The 22890-nt window shown below is 38.7% G+C and overlaps 2 protein-coding genes across 2 annotated transcripts; one reads left to right on the top strand and one right to left on the bottom strand.

Moving 5' to 3' along the window:
* Window positions 1-9666, bottom strand: LOC136242882 (probable ATP-dependent RNA helicase DDX52). Its single transcript, XM_066034378.1, has 17 exons — window positions 9510-9666; window positions 8179-8380; window positions 7949-8130; window positions 7768-7856; window positions 7030-7126; window positions 6896-6976; window positions 6695-6757; window positions 5831-5942; window positions 5704-5776; window positions 5439-5648; window positions 2870-2960; window positions 1839-1997; window positions 1558-1672; window positions 1432-1507; window positions 505-576; window positions 365-457; window positions 1-316 (listed from the first exon to the last, which is right to left on the bottom strand). Exons 1-17 carry the CDS (start codon window positions 9657-9659, stop codon window positions 268-270), a joined length of 1914 nt encoding a protein of 637 aa, XP_065890450.1. The 5' UTR covers window positions 9660-9666; the 3' UTR covers window positions 1-267.
* Window positions 9639-22882, top strand: LOC136242845 (GATOR1 complex protein DEPDC5-like). Its single transcript, XM_066034336.1, has 38 exons — window positions 9639-9728; window positions 9805-9898; window positions 9952-10001; window positions 10654-10742; window positions 10927-10962; window positions 11018-11065; window positions 11114-11163; window positions 11649-11718; window positions 11925-12003; window positions 12110-12171; window positions 12280-12352; window positions 13065-13137; window positions 13772-13881; window positions 14129-14206; window positions 14303-14388; window positions 14439-14549; window positions 14910-14974; window positions 15020-15089; window positions 15311-15504; window positions 15755-15809; window positions 16260-16282; window positions 16338-16392; window positions 16443-16462; window positions 16522-16571; window positions 16725-17464; window positions 17515-17625; window positions 17831-17910; window positions 17963-18038; window positions 18232-18333; window positions 18410-18583; window positions 18749-19473; window positions 19635-19764; window positions 19987-20095; window positions 20802-21014; window positions 21193-21365; window positions 21572-21731; window positions 22135-22171; window positions 22227-22882. Exons 1-38 carry the CDS (start codon window positions 9683-9685, stop codon window positions 22669-22671), a joined length of 4962 nt encoding a protein of 1653 aa, XP_065890408.1. The 5' UTR covers window positions 9639-9682; the 3' UTR covers window positions 22672-22882.
* Window positions 22883-22890: the final 8 nt, after the last annotated feature.

Here is a 22890-nt window from a genome sequence, read left to right on the forward strand (position 1 = left end):
TAATTTTTTCATTTGTAATAGTAAATCAGCTGCATGCATGCAGGTAGCTTTACATACATCAATTTTTTTGCCACTACCTATATATACCCTTACAGTACAGATATATAGAACCATGCAGTTTAGGTGGTTTAGCATAACAAACTGTTTAAACTATACTTGATGTTGTTTGTATGCCTGTGAAGTTTGCAGAAATTCACTAGCACTAATAAATCCCTGTAATGCAATGAAGTTGATTATTTGTGAAGTGTACAAAACTTCGACTAGATGCTACAATTCTTGTTTCATTTGACGTCGTTTACTGGCCATCACCATCTCTCTGTGTAGCACAAATAATATAGTAGTCACTGCTATGAGGTAGTCTTACTTGTGTTTCTTAGCTCTCTGAAGATCATACTTGGAAGCAGTTTTGACACTGTCTCGTATCTGAGGCTTCTTTAGTAACTTTTTCTTTGCACTCCTAAAGGTGGGTATATGCTACCAACTAACATATTATTCATAGCTCACTTGGATGGTTTTTTGATATCCATCATCCAGTCAGGCACATCACAACCAGATGCCTTCATAACATTCACTATACTGTAGAGACAACCAAGCACCTTATAGCATAGAAATTTCAATGGGAAGGGGCATGGCACTTTAGACAAATGCCATTTCACCCTCCAAATTCATTCTGATCTCTCCATAACATATTCCAAAGTTTTTTGCAACAGCAAAACATGTTGTATATACCGCATTTCCTTAGTTAAATCTGCACCTTAAATAGTTACCACATTTGAATAGTGGCCACACTGTGCCTTTAAAGATTGAGCATAAAAGCTACCCCTTGGATAAACACCATGGCCATAAATTCATAATCCTTGATTTAGCTGCATTAAGACGATGAAGTAGACTATCCTGCAGTATTATTCAGTAGTAATTTCAGTAAGAAAAGGGCGATAGTCTTTCTACATCATATCTAGAGGTCATGCCTTTCATCTGCTGTTTCCTTTTAGTGCATATCATATGCAATGTAGAGCTACTAAACATGAAGTAGCTCTTCTTATAACATAGTTTTATTGATCAGTTGCTGCACTTAAGAACTGCTTATGCTATAAATGCTGCCCTTAATAGTGGCTGCAAATGAACAGTACCAGCACCAATTTTTGACACACTAGGTTAATAGCAAGAGTAAATAATAAAAATTATTAGATGGTGTTTTAAATACGGTATCTGAAATTGCATTACTTGTTCTGAGAAGAACAACAGAAGTTTCGAATTTCTGACATTCAGGTAGACATGATTGCTGCTGCTATACCATGTATGTTACTAGACATGATTGCTGCACAATACTATGACAGACTTTTGGGTAATACACATGTAGCAGTGCTCTGACGGGGACCACAGTATTCTAGCTTATCCGTAATTGGCCACCCAAAGTCAATAAATACACACCTCCTTAAGTTAACAATATCATCTTCAGTATAGAAAGTGATTGCTCTGCCACATCTACCAGCCCTACCAGTACGACCTACACACGTGCATGGTAGCAACTACTACTCTTCATTGTCAGGTACTCACCAATCCTGTGGATATAACTGATGGTGGATGATGGACAGTCATAGTTCACTACTAGGTTGACACCTTTGAAGTCAATTCCTCTGGCCATCAAATCAGTACAAATCAGCACCCAAATCTAAGACACAGTGCATTAATGAGATTGAGCTAGACTAACCTTCAAATTGAATACAACATCCCAACATTGGCAATCACAAATGTTAATGAAATTTCGAATTTAAAACCATTTTTATCAAAAAATTGTTATAATAAAAGTTATACTATGCGCAAACAACTTTACTTACTTTTCCAGTCCTAAAACACTTCACCAAGTTGTCTCGTTGTGCCTGTGTACGTCCAGAATGGATCACGTCGACATTGATGCCATCATAGACTAGCTCATGAAATAAGTCCTTGGCTCGCTCAATACATTCTACAAACACCAACATTGGTGGCTGAAACCCCTATAAAATGTAAATAGACAAGCATAAGAAAAATTAGGAATTTTAAACTAGAGTAGGGACAATGTAGTACTGCTGCAATAAAAAGTTGGTGCAATAACATTGTGAAACATGCACATCCGGAGATCAAAGCTGTACTGTGTAATGGCTATCAATATGCCAAAGGTTTCTTCTTAAGTGAATTCAAAGTGTTTCTGTGAAAGAAGTAGGGTCATAGCTATAGCCACTTTTCCACTATGCTTGCCTGAATGCATTAGGCAGGCAGTCAGTAGAAATTTTAATTTTTTTATAATTCTGTAGCAAATGTTTCAAACCAATCTAAAGGCAATTTTGGGCTAGATTTTACCCAACCAATACTGTCATGTCATTATGACGGGAAACCAAGGCAGGTTTTTGGGTGATATTTCATCACAGGCCATTTGTCGTCCCTAGTACTATACAGTACGATACGTACTGTATGATGTTAAGCATTTGCATAATTTCTGGGTTAAATAATCTAAATAAAATAAGGTGTACTTAAATCCTGCCACAAGGTAGGATATGGTAGTTATCATCCAAGGCCAAGGCTCCAGTGTGACCAATTTATTATCATTAACCCTTTAGTTAGATGCATAAGCTTGACATTTTGAGCCACCCTATAATAACTAATTGGGTGCGTAGGCTACACGTAGGCTACACAAAACTGTATGTCTTTACAGTTGTTTCATCACCTTATATATTGTAAGTAATAATAATCCAAGCTTTGTTCAATAATTTAGCCAGCAAACAATCTTGTACTAAGCCACCTTTTAGCATAAATTCTTTTATAGTGATTCAAAATTTTCCATATAATTTGATAGTTACACATTGCACAGTATCTGAACGTCGGTGCTCACCTTCTTCACCAAGTTTCTCATGGCCAGCAACTTGCCACTCTCCTGACCAACAAACAACAGTTCTTGTTCAACCAAGTCAGCAGCTGAATTCCTAAACAAGGTATAACATACAAATGCATAATGTGCACTGTATCATGTCATATAATGTGCACTGTATCATGTCATATAATGTGCACTGTATCATGTCATATAATGTGCACTGTATCATGTCATATAATGTGCACTGTATCATGTCATATAATGTGCACTGTATCATGTCGTTTAAAGGATGCAATAAATGAGATATCATGACCACAATAGATGATAGACTTAAGTATCATACAGCTATTAATGAGCTGGTAGGTTGTTGTATTCATGCAATATAGAATAGGACATGCTCTACATGATAGCGCAGCTCTTAATGTCAATTGCATGTGTTCCAAACTCAACCACCTGCAGAACTGAAATTTTTTGACAGTTTACAGATGTTGCCAAGACAGTGATGAAAATGATGTTGGAAATCAGTATTTAGATGGAAACCAGTTAATAAAAGCTCAAGAAATAGGACAACAAATCGATGGGAAAGACATTAAAACTGGTGGCATGCAGTAAGATTGGAGTAAACAGCCAGTGATTGAACAAGAGTGTTTTACTACACAAGTTGGTTATTCCAGGAGGGCAGCCCATGTCTCTTAGGTGGGACAAAGACCTTATATATCATACAAAGAAGAATTGGCAATGGAATGTTTAAAGGCTGGTTATGGAAAGACAAGACAAAACAATATGAATGTATTTTGAAGTGCATACACTAGATGCTGTGTTGTCAATTGTAATCCACTGTGTACTATGTGGTTAGGTAACCCGTTGTGTAATGTACATGTGATGCTGTGTCCTCAGAAAAGACTTTATCAGAGGAAACTCATGCACCATGTGTTACAAAGTGATACTGTGTCACCGTGTGATGCTGTGTCTTCAGAAAAAAAAGGGATCACAGTCAATAGTCCTATTTTTTCACCCGAAATAAAAGACTTGACAATAAATGACTCCAACATTAACAATGAATGACTCGAGACTTTAAGTACAAGTGTGCTACCAGCTTCTTTGTAAAACACACCAGTCCTTTATTGTATCACTAATTTTGAATTGGTTGGCAGGTCATTACATGGTGTTTCTCATAGTAACCAAAGTATTTGTGCTCCTGATACATTACAAGATATATTAAAAGTGAAATAAAGTACTGGTCAACATTAAATGATTGGAAGAATTATTGCAGAGCGACTTAAGATACATGCAGTCAACAAAAGAGGATTCACTCTTCCTAGTATCTGGGCCATTTACTTAACAGTGATGGCAAGTGAAATTGTGATAGTAGAGACTAAGTTCTTTCACGTAGTACCAGAACAGTCACTGTGTGTAGAATATGAAGCTGTTGGCAGTTTGGTGGTCAACTATTGAACACTTACACTATCAGTGACAAAACTGCTTGTGAAAAGTATAGTACAACCTCAAATAACTAAACAGTATAAAGTGACTGTTCTATTAGGGTAGTTTGTCAACAACTGTATGTTCTATTAGAGTTAGTTCTATCACGTTAGTAGTATAATTATGTGACTGGCTAAGCAAAAACTGGCCATTTTTTTGTACATTCTTTGAATTCCATTTTATTGCATCTCTGTAATTTGTAGTAACAAAAAAGTAGATAGCCAGCTTTTTATGATGTATGGTCTTGGAATAATAGCACTTGACAGTTGGAACAGTGATGAACTCGATTTGTACAGCAACAATACGGGAAATAAATTACAGGGGCTTAGATAATCGATCATATACTGTAACTCATGATTGAAACAAGGTACAAAGATGGAACTTGGCTCAATCTGTGCACTGTGAATTGGCAAATTAATAGTGCTTTCCCTGTACTCTTCCATGTTGACAAAGAAGAACACCATTCCAACTAAGAAATGACGACAGTGAACGTGTTGTTTTTACCACATCGTAAATAAATGCCCATAACTCATGTATCCTTTGTTTTGCAAACACGAAACAAAGATTTTCTTACTTTCCATAAAAACACGAATCCAGTGATATATTAATGTGAGCTTAATTTCAGTACGTACGAATGTGATTAAAGCGTATATAATTTTTTTCATGTAGCATGCGTATTTTTACCCAGTGTATTTCAATACGGTTTTATGGTAAAATAGAATTTTGCAAAATCAGTCAGTTTTTGCTCAGCAGGTCACATATAGCATAAGTTCTATCAAGGGTAACACTAGATTAGTTGAAAAGATCTCTATATGAATAAATGGACTTCATTTATCCAAACAAATACACAACGAATAAATTCTTGGTCAATTCCACTGATGACCTTTACCAAACAAAGCTGTCCTAGAAATTGTGGAATGACTTTAGCAATGTTGGACATGATGCTAACACTCCTTGTGTAAGGTAAAAATTTTGGCCCAGCAAAATTCACTTATCTGAATACTTTTGTGATCACACTGGTGTTAATGGAAGTCCCACCATACATCCCTTGAAAATTAGTATGCATTATTCACATAGCTATTGTAATAAGGTATTCACTATAACTTACTGAATGCCAATGGTGACACGTACTGGATTGTCGAGGTAGGTGTGGCTGAACTCTTCCACATGGGAAGTAAGGGTGGCACTAAATAGAGCATGTCTTATTCTTGGGTGATCACAAGCTTTGTACACTTCTGCAAGTTGTTCACGAAATGACTGTAAACTGGGACCATCTTCAAACAACTTGTCTGCTTCATCAAGCACAAGCCATTCCACACTGGGGAACAACATTACATAAACAGTGACACACTCAAGAGTAAGAAATAACACACTTGTGTAAGTTTATTGCTGGTGGTTGGCATGACAACAAGTGGACAAGACGATTAGGAGTGGATACCAAGATGTCTATAAACAATAATAATTACACAACTAAAAATTAAATATTTTTTATCAGGTTACCAAATCTCTGTGACGATTGGGAACTGAAATTGTTTGCAGCTGCTTTGGCCTTTGTGAGTACATGGACTCGTAGACCAGAGCCAGCACTCAAGCGAGAAAACTCCCTGTATGTCTAGAAAGATATTAAATATACATCATAGGGATGCAACAATACTACAATGTATTGAAACATTGCAATATTTTCTATCACAATACAATACAATATTGCTATTGCTGTACTGCAGAGCTGTAGCTTGTGGATAATTATTCAACATCAGAGGCACCAGAAAGTATTACTTGATGATTTAGCGATGACCAACGTATAGCGTACTTGTAAATGTGTTTAATGATGGAAGCTTGACTTGTGGGTATACCGTCTGCTGTACCTCAGCATACAAGTATGCTGAGGTACATACCCACAAGTCAGATATGGGTTATTAACAAGTGTAACACTCACTTTACCACATTTCAACATCTTATTCATAATAATTATTGCATTAATATATTGCAAACTTTTAAAAACAATATGCAATATGGAGTTTACCCATATTGTTGCACCCCTAACTTTATCATACACTTTACAGATATACTGAGCTGTAACTTTACAATGTCATGTAGTGAAGTACTACTGTATCATTATCACTCACATAAGCATGACGTTTACTTTTTGATGTCTGGTTAATATAACAAACCAGTTTGTTACAAACACAATAGGACTTTTCCATGGCATATTAAATACCATCTCAAAATGAAGACAGCATTATAGACTCTTCAAATGCATATACTACTATTAAAGTATTAAAAAATGTTCACAATCTCAACTCTACAGTAGTATCCTTCCCAACACTAAGGCCTCTGCTAAAAGTATATATACTGGATGCTTACCTGCTGAGCAAGTTCCCTTGTGGGCGACAACACAACTGCTCTGAATCCTGATCTCTGCGGACCCTGCATGGGTGCACAAAAGGAAAATAGACAAGCCACACACACACGCACATGAGATAAGATTAAACATCCACAAACAAGTTTAAAATACAGTGTAGGAGGATGGCTGCTATAAGGAATACAATACTGTACACTCAATACCTTCAAATGTGTTAAGATGGGTGCAATGAATGCCAGTGTCTTCCCAGAGCCAGTAGGTGCACAAGCAAACACCTCACGATCCTATAAGTGTGAGTGCAACAACACAAGTGATTGTGGGTTTGGGATTAGCTCACGTTCATCATGAGTGGTATTGCCTGCATTTGTATGGGTGTGGGCTCGACGTAGTTAGCAGATGAAATATTGTCCATCAAGTAAGGCCTCACGTTATAACTACAAGAACAAGAACACAAGACATTACCATAGGGAAACTTATCAGTGTGGATACTGGAAATTGAGGACACCTACCCACATAGCCTATGTATGATAAGTAACTCTACCACACCTTTACCAAGGAGTCTAACATTTTATGTAAAATGGGTACCCAAGGCTTGTTGGGTATCCAACAGTTAACAATAGTATGTAGGGACCATTATTACATGTAACCAAGTAACTATACAACTTCATTACTTCAAATGGGTCCATCTCTTGACATGAAATACCCGGGCCTATGCATTTACTGAGCCTAGAAAAAATATCATGGAAGCGGCAGATGTACCTGTAAATGGACTGCACAACTACTCTAGTACAATGCACAATAGTATACAAAACACTCTAATAGAACAGTCACTTTCTTATCAAGGCTGAAATTACATGTGCTTTTTACTTGTCATATTCTATTGCTATACTTGCATTTGACCTCGATGCAGTTCCTCATTAGTTCTACATTTTGTGCCACCAAAGGCAAGGCAAGATTAGTTACTAATGATGACTAGCTCATTTTTTAGGTTACACCACCAATACCCTGTACAACATAAGATACTTTCAGTGCACAACACTAATAACAGGTGTCCGTTTAGACCACTATCACTTACAGGTCTCTTAGCTGTTGGAAGGTTTCCAGTGGATCTGGAATGTCAGAGCCACTGACATAAATACGATGTGCATTGCGGAAAGCATTTGCCTATAGAAAATGAAACGCATTGATGATGTAAGCATTAAACACACGCAAGGCAGCATATAGGAGAAACAAGAGGTACTCATAAACACACGTACCTCCTGTAATCTTAGTAGTGCAAGCTTTTCATTGTCAATCTTTTTAGCTTTCAATTTTAATTTCTTCTTTTTAGCCTTGCGTCGCCTACCACTGCTAATGTCCAGTGGGGCATGACCAGGTAGAAGAGCGATAGTGTCATCTTCTTCATCATCACTGTCATCTGATTGGGTATCCTCCTCTCCTTAAATTTAAACATGATCTGATACAATGGTATGAACAGTACACTTACTTGACAGTAACTTTGGTTTCTTTGCTGAAGGTGTTTCCTCCCTATCATCATTTTTATGGCGCTTTTGTTTTTGATGTTTTCTTTTCTGCTCTACTTCAGATATGGATGTTGCTGCCTCTGGATCATTGTCACCAAAGAAGTCAAGTGCTGCAGAGGCTGACTGCTGTGCTGTTGCATCTAATATCTCTTCTAATGATTTACCCTGCGCACATTACAACTATTTTCGACACTTGTTGTTAATTTAGATCCTAAACTAATGCAGGCAGGTGATTTATTTATTCATCTTACACATATTTGACTGTTTTATTAGAGTTGGCTGAATGCTCTATTAGAGTATTTTGATCTATTAATCACCATCCTGCTGATCTTAGAACTGAAAGGGTTCCTCCCCTGACATTGGGGCCATCTCAATGTAAATTGACTATATGAAAGCTAGAAACTAACTTGCTTCCATCACTAGGTATAGAAGAATGGAGGCTAGATGGGCTGAAGACTGGGATAATGGTGAAAACTTGCATGATGTCATAATAATTACCACATTTAGGTGGTGAGACATAGCAGTGTGGGCCGAGAATCTACTAACAATAAGTGGCTTAAATAAAGCTCCAGCATTACATTGTTTAATGATTGTTAGAACGCTCTTAAGAGAAATATCCTTTTTGACTGTATAATATTGGCCTAGTCTGGCACTGCCCACCCCTTCACACAAAAAGTAAGGGTCTGGTGAAATACAGATCCCAAGGAATTCAATTAGACAGGGTACATAACTGCTGGTTACGTCAGATGATTGTCATCCAATTTGAACTAAAGCACTGTGTTGCCAAGGCAATTTGTATGTGAACATCATTGACACACATAGTACAGAATTTCTGCCCTATAAATAATATGGGATTTGTACTTCACCAGGCCCTTACTTTTTGTGAAGGGGCAAGCAGCACCAGGCTATTGGCCATGGACATTCTCTTTACTTTTAAATTTATGTAGTTATAAATAAAGTATTTAGTTACTATGTACTGTTTTGTAGTAGCACGCACCAAATGTTAGCCTAATTTTAAAAAGGGGTCCACTCAGTAACCAAATACTGAACCACCTTGGAGATTTAGACTACTCTGGAGATTCCTCGTGCCTCGTAACCCTCAAGACTGGTACATTATTAAACTTGGCTATATTTCCCAGTACCTTTTTTTTGTTTGTTTGTTTGTTTTTTATTCAGTGTACATGTGTGTGTGTTGTTTTGTATGTGCTTTCTGTGAAGGGGAGCACGTTTACAGGCTTAGCCTTTTGTGTACCCTTGTCTTTTGACAAAAATGGATAATCTAAACTAATCTAACCTGAATTAATGCTATGTCCTTTCTGTACTGGTGTCTGTTGAAATTAGCTCCACTTGACAGCTTCCTGAACAGATCATAAGTGTCTGCCATACCGCTGCGCGTTAAATGAAATAGTGCGCTTTGGTTAGAATAACAAAACATGGTGCGCATTGGTTAGACCAAAAATTGAGTCTATGGAGAAACAAGCCATTGTGAAGATACACCCTCGAACTTTCAGCGGTACGTGGTGTAATATTGAGTATTGTAATTGAGCACTTGTTGTGAACGTGTCTTGACTATGGTCTGCTTATTCCAGAGGAAGATTTAATTATAAACTTGGATTTCTTTGGAAAGCCCAAGCTACAACCGGCTGATATTATAGAAGTATCCAACCAGGACGATGGATCGAAGTAAGACCCTTCCGATACAGTCTCTTAACTCGTGAAATTTTGATCCCCTAAAGGTCACTATGTCTGCAAGTAAAGGACCTACCACTAGACTTGCAACCTAAAGGTGAGGCTAGGTTGAGTGTCAATGGAGAGCTGACTTGTTAATAGTAATAGTTATTAAGTTAGCTATTTCAGCTGCAGTTGTTATCCACCTGTATCATTGTCACCTGCATCGCCATTTTTCTTACCACGTCAGTGATGTTTATACAACATGTGGCTGTATGCAGCAGCAGCCATTAAGCAATGTTTTATATTAGTAACTAGCCAGAACAGACTGAGTAAGTTGTTATGTGAGCTACGTCAATTCCGTTTTGCTATTGAGAAACTAATAATGTGGCCTGTTTTCCAGTGGAGGTATCTTTGTAAAAATATTTCCTATACTAGAAAACCTTGTAGAGAGTGTATTTTAGTAAATCGTTACTGCATGCCCCATCAATTGGAGACCTATCATCACTGGCTTCACTGCCCTTGAGGCTGTACTGCCAGATTAACACTTCTATAACAGACCTTGGCTTTTGTTGCTCCACCTAACACGGTGCTCACAATGCAAACCTTCTCAGTATCTAATACTGCTCAATGCTCAGTTAGGGTTTGAAAGTTTTGATGCCACTCATGAATTGCAGCTGCAGGTTCTTGTAACGCTAAAGTAATATTAGCTACAGTGAAATGCGCAATATGAGTAGCTATTACAATGTATTTACCTGTACTCTCACCAGGTGGAACTGTTACTGTCAGCCAAGCTGTTGCTCAAGCTCTTGGCATCAGTGGTATGACCAATCGAATTGTTAGGAAAGTGGAGATGCAGGTATGTACATTAATGGATTGTTATTATGTTGTGAAGTTTAGATTATCTGTACATTACATACGTATAACTTTGTGACACTTACAATTAATCAAAAAATTTTGTGACAGTATAGCTCTTCAAGTATTTGTAAATAGTGTTTTCATGCTTGCACATTTGGTATGAGAATGATGTCTCATCTTCACAGAATGTGACGATTGGTCTCACTGAGGTGATAGTGAAGGTATACTTAGTACATGTGACTTGTTTGTTGTTAATGTTTGCTGCTGTGTTGTTAGAATCAGTACATTGGTCGAAGTGACATGTGGAGGTTGACTAACTCTTTGGTAAGATTTGTAAGGGTCTTTTAATGTGTACTATTTTGTGCTATACAGATGGACACGTGTGTGTATGTTGGAAAGACCATTGAATTTGCTGGTATCAGGTTGGTGTGTGCTTGTGTGTGTGTGCATGTGTGTGTCACAGACACCCATTTTACAAACACATACATGTGAGTGAGCATTCTGGTGTCCTGGTCATTTGGTGCTAACAACCGTGATGTATTTGATTGCATGTAGTTTATGACATAATTCAGTATCCCCAATATCTGAATAGATTGAAGTTATGCATTGTGAGGTGCACAAATGTTTATTATGTTGATTAGGCCACAATATTAGTTTCTCATCCTCCAATGCACAAAATAGCAATGCGGGTGGGCGGATTTAAACATTTTTATATATACTAGAAAAAAAACATAACTCACATGACCCAGAATGCAACTTTTCTAGCTAGTTACTAACATTACAAAGTTGCTTAATAGACATATTCAGCCAAATACCAAAAAAAAATGATGTGGTAAGGAAAACAGCAACGCCGGCGGGGATGAGAAACTAATTATTAAGTTGATGTGGCCTTACTGTTTATTTTTAGGGTACAAGTGGACAAGTTGTGGAGACAAGGAGAGATTGTGTCAAGTGGAGCAGTGGCCTCTGATAGTCGGGTAAGTACATGAACACTCACACGTACACACACGCACAACACACACACACACACACACACACACACAAAGTATTTGCTTTGCAGCAATCTTTTAATTTCAATGTTTGAACGTAGCATTTTCCTACATGTGTAAATTATGCAATAAACACATTTGAATGTTGATTGTGTCAAGACTATGACCATATCTATCATCTTGCTGGACTACAGGTGGTGTTCCGTTCGGCTTCTGCTCACATGTACTTGTTCGTACAAGTGTCAGCTGAGATCACTGACTTTGATTCTCATGGTGAGTGGGTGGGGCTGGCTGTCATAGTAAGGTGTCAGTAGGTGGGGCTTTGCACATCTGCACCCCATCATTTACGCTGCATATGATATTATCATGTGATGGGCAGGTGACCAATACTTCGACAAGGCAATGAATGGCTTCATGAAGGAGCTGTTTGGAAAAATTAAGGTAGCAAATTACATGTGTATAATGTATGTAGTGAGCATGTGTGTTGGTCTAACTGTACAGAGTAATACAGTGCAAACTGTATACCGGTTCTATGTGTGTTGTTTATAGGAGAATGACTGCAGCCACCTAGCCACCATTGTGTTGTTCTCAAGGACCTACTACTATAGTGCCAAGTATAGGAGTGAGTATACTGTACAGTGTATACAATGAGATACGCTCTCATAAACTTCCTGGGAGGTCAAGCAATCCACTAAATACTCAGACTATATACATGAGTTCCATATGTGTATTATGCAATCGAAAATTCTTCACTAATTATCTTCTGTGGCTTGAGTACACACAGTACATTTTATGGTCAGTGTTGGGGCAATTACTTTTTAAACGTAACTTGTTACATATTACTTGTAACTGAACTATTTAGTTACAGTTACATATTACCCACATAATAAAGTAACTATAATAATATTACATATTATATTACTTTGTGTCCACAGCCTTAAGCTGTCACGTGTGAAATTACCACCATATCACGTGACATGAATGCGTTGTTGGACAATGTGCAAATCTTGGTTATAAGTAAGAAGCTGGTGAATAAGCTTCATTCAGTAGGCTTCGTTACTTCATTGTGGCTAGGCATTACTCAGTGGATTACTAATGAGATTAGTAACTTAGTTACTTGTAGTAATAATATTAGACTTGTTACAGTAACATCATTACTTAGGTAACATGTTACATTTGTAAGTAACTTGAGTTATATTACTAGTTTTTATAGCGTATTTCATTATATTACTTAGTTACCACAAAACTAATATTTATTACGTAACGCGTTACAGAAGTATTGCATTACTCTCAACACTGTTCATGGTACAATTTGTTGTTCATTATATCTGCAGGTGATTTTCCAGCCAACATGAGAGAGAACATTCTAAAGGACATCAAAGGGAACTACTACGAAGACTTCTATGAGTGAGGCTTTATCGCACTTATTATCAGTATCACATGTATACAGTATCATGCAAAACTAAATCTATGGAGGGAAGTACATTGAAATGTACTCTCTACATACTTGCACAGGTTTTAGTGACATGTCTGGGTGTGTCATAATGGCAAATGAGTTATCTTGTGCTGTGTATAAAGAGTATCCTGTCACTCACTTTATTTTCACACATAAAAATTTTGGGAGATGATATGTACAATATTTTCATATCGTGTATACTTAATAGTAGCTAGCCTGTGACTGCCCTATTAGAGCATTTCAATTGCTATGTTGAAAGTCAGTATGAAAAATAAATACGTGTATTGTAAGGTGTTTGTTACTTATGCGTATTACAACATTTATTTACAATTAAAAAATGGTAGTCATAGCTGTAAAATCACTAATTATATAATTATCCCAGTAAATCCTGCTGTTTCTAGAAATATTCTGTGGACATTTTCTGCATGGGAGTTTTAATAGTACAAAGACTCTGGCTCTCTGAATTCTGAATTAAAAGTCCCAGTACTTGACTAGTATATGTGTACATGTATGCATGCATGTACATATGTGTGTCAATCTATGTTTGCCTACATGTATGTGTGTACAGCACATAATTTTTTTTAGTGTCATTGGTGAGATCAGGACTGGGTCAGACATGGAGTGGGACCAGATCTTGGTCAAGGCTAAGAGGTCATTCATGACACATGCATCCAAGACAAACTGTTGCCATGAAGGTGAATTATAATTAATATAAAAGCATCTTTGACCGTATCGTGCTGTACTTGTGGACCTCTCACTATGGGACTTGCTACACTGCAGTGATCTAGCCCTGATAGAACATACAGTTTAAATGAATCGTTTAATAGCAAGAGTTACTGTAACATAGACTTACATAGTGTTAATATAGTGGTCAATTTTACTGTGTGAGTACACTAACTTGTAGTCATGAGATGAATTATAGTCTTTTACCTTTTATGGTAGATAGCAGAATACCTGTTGGCACACTATCTAAGTCATTTCAAGGAAATTTTCTGGAGTGCATTAATCTCACATTGAACGGTGAGCTTTGTATGTGTGTGTCTGTCTGTGTCTGTATGTGTGTCTGTGTCTGTATGTGTGTCTGTGTTTGTAGTTTAAGTTTAACATCTCCCTCAGCCTCCGCCACTAACTATGTTGATCTTGACTTGACAATGACTGCTCATTCCATACTCATCGTAACTCCAGGAGTGGGTGTATTTGAGGTACTGTGTGATATTTGCACTTGTATTGCATGATCACAGCATCTTGACAGGTTGATCGAGAGTTGTACACATTGACCAACTCCCGAGTGTCTGACCTTGGTAGTAGTGTGGACGTGATATGCCTCACTGAACAACCATTTCATGCTATACCACTACTAATGGTACCACATGTGTATGTTTGTGTTTGTGTCTGTGTCAGTGTGTGTGTGTGTGTGTGTCAGTGTGTGTGTCTGTGTGTGTCTGTGTCAGTGTGTGTGTGTGTCTGTGTCAGTGTGTGTGTGTCTGTGTCAGTGTGTGTGTCCTCTGGTGGTATGTGTTCTACTCACACCTCACGGTATATAACCAAGAGCGCATAAAATCCTGCAAGGGTCTTGTGTGCTCCTGATACAACACATGTATTTATTTTCTGTTTTGTAAAGTTCATAGAAAAAGTTTGTCCCTGGCCATATCGGTCCATATGGATGGTGTGGTGTAAGCATGTGTATATTGCTGCAAGTTGTCATGTTGTGTTACATGTGTAGCTTCGTAGCAAGTCCTCCACTTCAGACAAAGATGATTACAGCATTCCTGATTGGATGAACTACAGGTACACTATTTCACACTCCGCCATAACTCAATGTCTCTTGTCCAGCTTCTACAATCCTCTCAGTAGCTGGAGTAAGGGACAATTTGAGCCAAGGATCAAGCTCTCCGACCACCTGGTATGAACAGCATGTTGCTGATGTTTTGTTTCTGTATACAAATGTGCAAAGATTACAGAAAATTCTGGTAAAAAGTGCTGTTTAAGCAGTTTTCATTAAAATACATGCCCTGCAGAATTTTTACGGGCAACCATTGAGTTTTGAAATCAATGTGTACACCCTTTAAAGTTAACTGAATTTTATACAGAGTACATTCCAAGTTTTGTCACTTGCTCCCACAGATCAACAAGTATTTGAACAACCAAGCCCCTCCCACCCCACTCTACATCACACCACAAGCATCATGTATCAGATCTGGGAGGCGTGGCAGCAAAGCGAGCATCACTGACCAGAGACTTCTCCAACGAACAGACTATGATGACTATGATGAACAGATCTTCCAGAAACGTATTCTTGTCCATCACTCCATTTCAGGGTGTGTTTGATGCAGTAGTAGTACCTATGTGGCAACCTTATTTTATTTGAAAAACTTATACTTTAAACATAGTATAGAGATTTCTTTCTCCATTTCTATAGTTTAGGGGTTAGGCAAATTTCATTTTCATGGCAACCAGCTTAAAGAGTTTGCCAACTTCAAGTGTGCCAATTGTATAGAATCAAATTATGTAATCCATGTCACTTGCATATGTGAGTGTTACTTACAGTATATGTGCTGTGGTTGCTAGGGTGCAGCATGGACTGTATCGGCATAAGAGTGATGAGGAGCTGAGAGTTAATCATGTATCCTTACTTGGCTTTTGTTTTGTGCATACTTTGCCATTCAAGTATGTTCACACAAGACACATTAAACATGCACCCACACACATACACACACACACGCACACACACACACACACACACACACACACACACACACAATACCAAAAGTACTATAGACAAATACAACTTGCACATTAACAGAAGATACATACCCATAGTGTGTTACACGTGATTACTCTGCCTGGCTCATATGGAAATCCTGTGTACAGTCTTGATTTTCAAAAATCTGTCTAGATTGTTTACAGTACAGCAACAAGTTGCTCAAATAAATTCACTTGTAAATGTGCACATGCTAAATGACTCTAATAGAGCAGTCATGATGTAGTGCAGACTTCAGAAGATCATTAGCCATGAGCAATGTTACTGAACTGTTTATGCTGTCTGTTTCTTTTCTTAACTTGATGTGTAAAGATGGTGGCATTTGATGAGGAAACGTGAGGACATTGTCGTATTGGTTGGGATTAATTATTATGTTGGTTCTCCTTATAGTTTGTCTGGTGATGATAACACTTTCAGCCAAGACAGTAACTCTGATGCTAGTGTGGTGAGTGTTTGATTGTGTAACTCATCATGTTGATTAATGTACTGTACCAGGTACTGCAGACTAGCAAAATGTGAGTTATGTGGCAATTGCTATAAATGGATGATAGTTTATGTGCTATGTAACATGCAGGGGTCAGACTGTGGAATTGACTACTTTTACCGGTTCTTTGAATAACAATGGTGCGTGCGTGCGTGTGTGTGTGTGTGTGCGTGCGTGTATTTGTGTGTGTATGTTTATTGGTGTGTGATTGATGTGAGTATATCATAAGTACATGCATGTGTGTTTACATTCACAGCATGGGGGCAATGATTTATAACATGTACATCTTTTAGGGGAAACTCCTAGGGGACGGTTTCTGTCTACTGGCAGTTCTTTTCATTATGGTGTGAGCCCTGGTGACAAGGAAGCAGAAGGAAAAGACAAGCTGGGTCATCGACCCATTAGTAGTGTGGAAGTTAGTCGTTCAGCATACTACAGTCCCCAGCACTCGCGGAAGTACACTCAGCGTCGAAAGCCAATTTTTAACCCATTTAATCCAAACGAGTTTCACCAGGTTGTCACTGCCAACACTCGTAGATGGATGCACGTTTTTCCACGCCGTAGTGACGGTCATGCATTCCAGCCCCACCATGACGTGCCAAAGATTTCTGTCTCTAAGTCTTCAAATGACTTGATGCAGTTACAATCATCAGACAAGGGAACAATGGAAGATAGCCCAGTACAGCTGTCAGACAGGAAACCAGATGTTAAACAGCAGAGTCGGCTTTTTGGTAGGATCCGTAGCAGTGAAGGAGGCTGCCAGCCTACAGCAGCTGAAAACTTTTCCACCACAAGAAGAAAGGGAACAGATTGGGAGTCTGTGATCAAACCAGCTTGTTTACCTGTCACTACGGACTACTTTCCATCACAGAAGGAGCTAGAACAAAAATTCAGAGAGTACAATTATAACCTGAGCCAGGAGGGAAACGTTGGAGTGACAGATGATATGTCCAACTCACCTTGGTCGTCACCACGGAAATACATGGGGCCTATTGAATCCCTCAAAGAAGTTATCTCCCAGAGGATTTTGCGAGTGAGAATTGAGTTTGTTTAGTTTACTTACTAATTTATAATTCTATACAGGGATTTCAGTTAGTTCTACACGAGGATGACAGATATCAAGATCTTTATCACCTTCACAATGAGTTGGTTCGCTTTAGTAAATCCATTCCATCTGAAGACACCAGTTTTAAGGTATACTGTTTGTCAGTGTAATGTGTCTTGTCAAGGTATCCTGCTAGTTATGTTTGTTGCTGTACAAGATAAATGTCACATCTTCTTACTTGTGATTTGTAATGGGGAGAAAGTGTTAACCAAAGCTGTGTTTTAGCTATAGAGTCAACTAATTTTTAGAAGATAGCTCTGTCATTCTTGCTTTAATCCACTTGCTATGTTACAGGTCACACTCGGGAGGGTACACCATCGTATCGTCATGACCTATCCAGATATCAAGATCATCATGTACAACCCTGCTGACAAGTATGGACTTCATTGTAGTGTAGTAATGATTAGTAGTGTTGTGTGTGTTAAGGTACAAACATCATCCAAGCCAATCTGTCCACAAATATCGGTACCAGCTGTGCCCAGCAGGACAAGAAAAATATCAGGTGAGCTGAAGCAAGGAAGTGTGTGTGTTGTGTGCAAATGTGTGTACACTGAATTGCTGTCGCTAGAAAGGCTGGTTGCTTTCACTTTGAACCTATGAACTCAATAGTAGCAAGCTTGGTCTTTCACTGAACCTTTTTGAGCATATAAATTTTTCTGGTTGTTGATACATATCTGTTTCTGATCGCTCCACAGCCAAGAAATTTGGAGTTCAGTCATGAAGGAGCTGAGAACTTTAACTGGAACTATGTGGACCAACATGTGCTCGGCTATCAGGAGTTTGCTGAACTCCCAGAGGTATGGAAATAATTTAGTGGCTACGAGATTTCAATTATTAGTATGTGCAATTTTTGTATGTTTTTTTTTTCCGTAGACTTCAAGGTACCAGAAATTCCGTTGCCGCTATCTGCTCCTGCCAACAGAACCATTGTCATATGGGAAACCAGACACAAGAGTGCCTCAACAGCAAGCTCAACTCATCTCTGGATTTGTGAGGCTGATGGACTTCTTAAATCACATCAAAAGACATTCCGCCATGCAACGACAAGTTAGCTGAAAATAATGCTATGTCAAACATAAGTAGCCAGTAAATCTGTCCACCATGTTAAATTTGAATATCCCTTGTTGTGCTTTGTAAAATCAAAATCTACCCGTAACAGATTGATTTCTTCAATGTTCTTGACCACTATCAAACTTTTCCTTTCTGTTACAGAAACACAGTGTTGCTAGTACTCCATCACGTTCATCTTCCGCTGCAAGCAGAGGGAGTGCTTCCAGTGGAGTCCTCTCCCCAGTTGTGATTTTCCCACGTCACTCCTCTCAGCCACTTGACATAGGTGGCAACAACATAACCAGTAGAAGAGTCTCCATCCCTTACAGTGTAGGCAAGCAACAGAAGCTGTCTCTAGATGAGAACTCTCAGTTAACGAAAGACCCTAGCATTATCTCACCAGAGAACAGACACCCAACCAGCAAGAGCTTACGCCAGAACATTGATGTGGCCGAGTTGGTAAAATATAAACCACCCAAGTCTCATCATCTTAGACGTAAATCCGAGACAGATTTTGACAAGGACAATACTATTGACTCTTATAAAGGGTCGATGGAAGAACTAACTGAAGATAAGTCAAAGGAAAGACCCAAGAGTATGGACTGTGATAAACAAGATGACCCTCCTAGTGGTGGCAGTACTAGTGGTGGTAAACAGCGAGTGAAACGAAATCAGTCATCAATGACATTGATGACAAAACATCCTAGCATTACGACAACGCCCCCAACACCACGTCGCAAGGGAATGCGGGCACATCAGTCAGTAGACATTGTTGATCACTCTGCTGATAAGACCACTATTAAGATGTTGTCTCCAGTGCAGTCTGGTCCGTCTTTCACAACTACCTCTTCACCATTATCCATTATTGCTGGACTAACTGATGAACTGTAAGAACTGTGTACATATTTGTGTAGTGCATAGATGCCTTCATATTATAGCCTATCTCAAATGCATAGGTGGCCACAGATCTCACTTCTACTTGTTGCTTGCAGCCTAACATCTCTTACACTATAATGTTTCACTTATGTTGTTGTATCTGTTCATATAGGACTGGATTGGAATTTGTTATTTCTCATGTTGTTGGGCTACAGTGCTTTATCGCCATGGAAATGGTTGATTGGCTGCTGGAATATGTTGATGGAATTGAGTCCAGACAGCAAGCAGTGAAATTTGCTCAAGTAAGCACACACAACACTTATGTACTTATGCATGTACATGTGTGTGTGCAATGTATACACGCACACACACACACACAACACACACACGCACACACCACTTCATTACAGATTATTATTAAGTTAGGTAATCCTAATGCTGCAACACATGTTGCTGTCAGACCTTCAGTGCTGATCACTGTAAAGTGTTAATAATAATAATTATTATTATTAATGATTCACTAGGTTATGTTAGACAGTCGATTGATCAGACATGCATCTGGTGACCTCAGTGTACCATTTAAAGATGGCTACCACATGTACAAGATCGTCAAAAATGACACAAGCAGTGACGGTGAGAGATAGTTGTGTTAGACAACCATTCAGTCATTATTGCATATAAACACATATATGATTACTTTAAAACCAAACTTGTACAGTAAGCCCTCGTGTTGATACAGCTTTCGGCCTCCTTTGAGACTGGCCTCAACGATGTATATTTTGCCTTAGCTAGGGACTAGGCATGAGGCTATTATGCCCCTAAAATTGAATATTATGCTTTTGGGCAGTGCTCAAAAAATCACCTATTATGCTTTTGAGAATTGCCAAAATTATACCACAATAATGCTGTATCAGACCATCTTCATTGATGTTTAAGTCTTGAATTTCTTTAGCTGGTTGCTGAATTAGATTATTTCATTTAAATGTGACTGCTTTATTAGAGTAAAGTGACTGTTCTATTAGAGAGTTTCTGACTGCTCTGTTAGAGTATCTCGATTTTTTACCGAAATTGTGCAATTTGCAGATTTAAAGCCTTATAATCACCTCAAAATACTAGCATAATTCCTGATTCCCACACATACCTATTATGCCCGAAAACAATTATGCTGGCATAATTACCGCATCCCTACTAGGAATTCATACATGCCTTTGGTGCTTAATATAATCTCCTGGTATTGCTTGGTGCTAACTTTGGTTTCCCTATCATTATCCTCCTAATTTGGTTGCAGTACATTATTGCAGGTTGAAGTTGTAGAATGTTAAAACTTTATCGTCTGCAGATAAGACGTTCTGTGTCATAGACAGCAGAGGTGACCAGTTCAAGACTCACTGGTTTGAGGTCTCCCTCTCACAACCCTCCCCAACAGACAGCAGATTAGAGAGCAGAACCACAACTCCATCATCCATGTCCTCAGCAACAAGCTCTCCACGTGGTGACTCCAGCCTGCCCTATTACATGTTAGGAAACAGTTTAGAGGAGGATAACTTTGAGGGTGAGTGGGTTCTGTGGACACTGAACAGATTTGTAACCTAAAATCGTTACGGTGTTGTAGTTGTGAGGCTCTTGATTCTGTGTGAATGTTTGTACCCAAGTGTGTAGGCTTTTAATGCTTATTTGTGTGACAGTGTATCACAGCATGTTTCGTTGAATACAGTGTATTTGCCTCACAGATGAGACGATGGCTCCAGAGAGATCATTTGTGGAGCTCACGCCAGATCCTCAGAAGGTCAGCGATCGTCCAGAGTGGTGTTTCATCTACTATGACTCTACCTACCATCCTTCGAGGACATTTCAGTTTGAGTTTCAGTGGGTAGTGAGTACTGCAGCATTGATATCACAACTGGTATGTATATACATAACTATGTAACAAACATGGGTACTATACTTACAAAAAATACGGTGTTGATTAGCTCATATTTTTTAAAGCCTTTGAGAGAATAAAGTTCTGTGATCAAGGCCATATAAGCAGTGAAGTTTGTGTCTCAAATTTAAAGTCATTAACTGGTGTCATCGTTACACAATTATGTGTACATGTGTGCTGTTTGTTAGGCTCAGAGTTGGAGTCGTAAAGCACACATGTGTGGCTTCAACCTGGTTAGGGTTCCCTTGTCCAGCAGTTTCAGTGGTGAAGGGGGGAACCACACTGATCCCTTCAGGAATCCTCACCATATACCACTGTGTATGACTAGTGATGACTGCTTTGCAGCAGGTGTGCTCTGTGTGTGTGTGTGTGTGTGTGTGTGTGTGTGTGTGTGTGTGTGTGTGTGTGTGTGTGTGTGTGTGTGTGTGTGTGTGTGTGTGTGTGTGTGTGTGTGCACGTGTGTGCACGTGTGTGCACGTGTGTGTACTTGTGTGTGTGTGCGTGCGTGCGTGCGCACGTGTGTGTGTGTCTGTGCACGTGTGTGTGTCTGTGCGTGTGTGCACGTGTGTGTGTGTACGTGTGTGTGTGTGTGTGTGTGTGTGTGTGTGTGTGTGTGTGTGTGTGTGTGTGTGTGTGTGTGTGTGTGTGTGTGCACATGTAAACTTAGTGTGTGTTTAGTAAGTTACTAATATTACACACACTAGACATAGTTATCCCAAATCATGTACAGTTCTATTATTTTTTTGTGTAGCCAAAAAGAAGATTTTCGTGTCAGCAATAGCTGAAAAGTAAGTAGTCACCATTTGTCATTGTACACACCACAACCTAAAATGTTGTCTGCAGGTTTGGATTTATATTAGACTCAGAACGGAATGGACAAGAAGATTTAACAAGCAGCTCTCCATCAAATCCCCAACACATTATATACGTACACTGCACCGGCTGCTTCTTGATCAAACCTCAATGGAAACAATACAATAATAGTGAGAACTTATGGACAGGGACTACTGTTAGTTGGGCAGAATCCAGCGTCAGTTGGACTGAGTCAGAAATTAACATACAATCACCTACTAAAATTGTACCACATACACAAGTTGGGACTGCTATGAGTGTTGATGATATAGGACAGAGTGACTCATCAGCTGTGTGTGGGTTCTGGTGGTATGATAATCACTTTGCTGATACTGTTGCTGCCGCTAACTCTCGAGACCTATTGAACCAGTTTCAGACCTTCTGTCAAGACCAGGATAATGAATTACAAAAGTTTTGCTTGCAATTTGTACATTAGAATAATGCCTTTGTTAATTTATAATTTTACAATTTTTAACATATTTTTATCAAGACCTATGCAAAGTCTGGTCCAGATAAAACAATACAATTTTCAATGTATATTATAGTCACCAGACAACTTGCATGTATATGACAGTATTATTATGTAAATAAGAATTATGTAAATATTTTGTTTCTGAGTACTTAAGCTTGCAAACTGTCCGTCATTAGCATGGTC

The sequence above is a fragment of the Dysidea avara genome, chromosome 13 (genome assembly GCF_963678975.1).
Source record: "Dysidea avara chromosome 13, odDysAvar1.4, whole genome shotgun sequence".
NCBI classification, from domain to species: Eukaryota; Metazoa; Porifera; class Demospongiae; order Dictyoceratida; family Dysideidae; genus Dysidea; species Dysidea avara.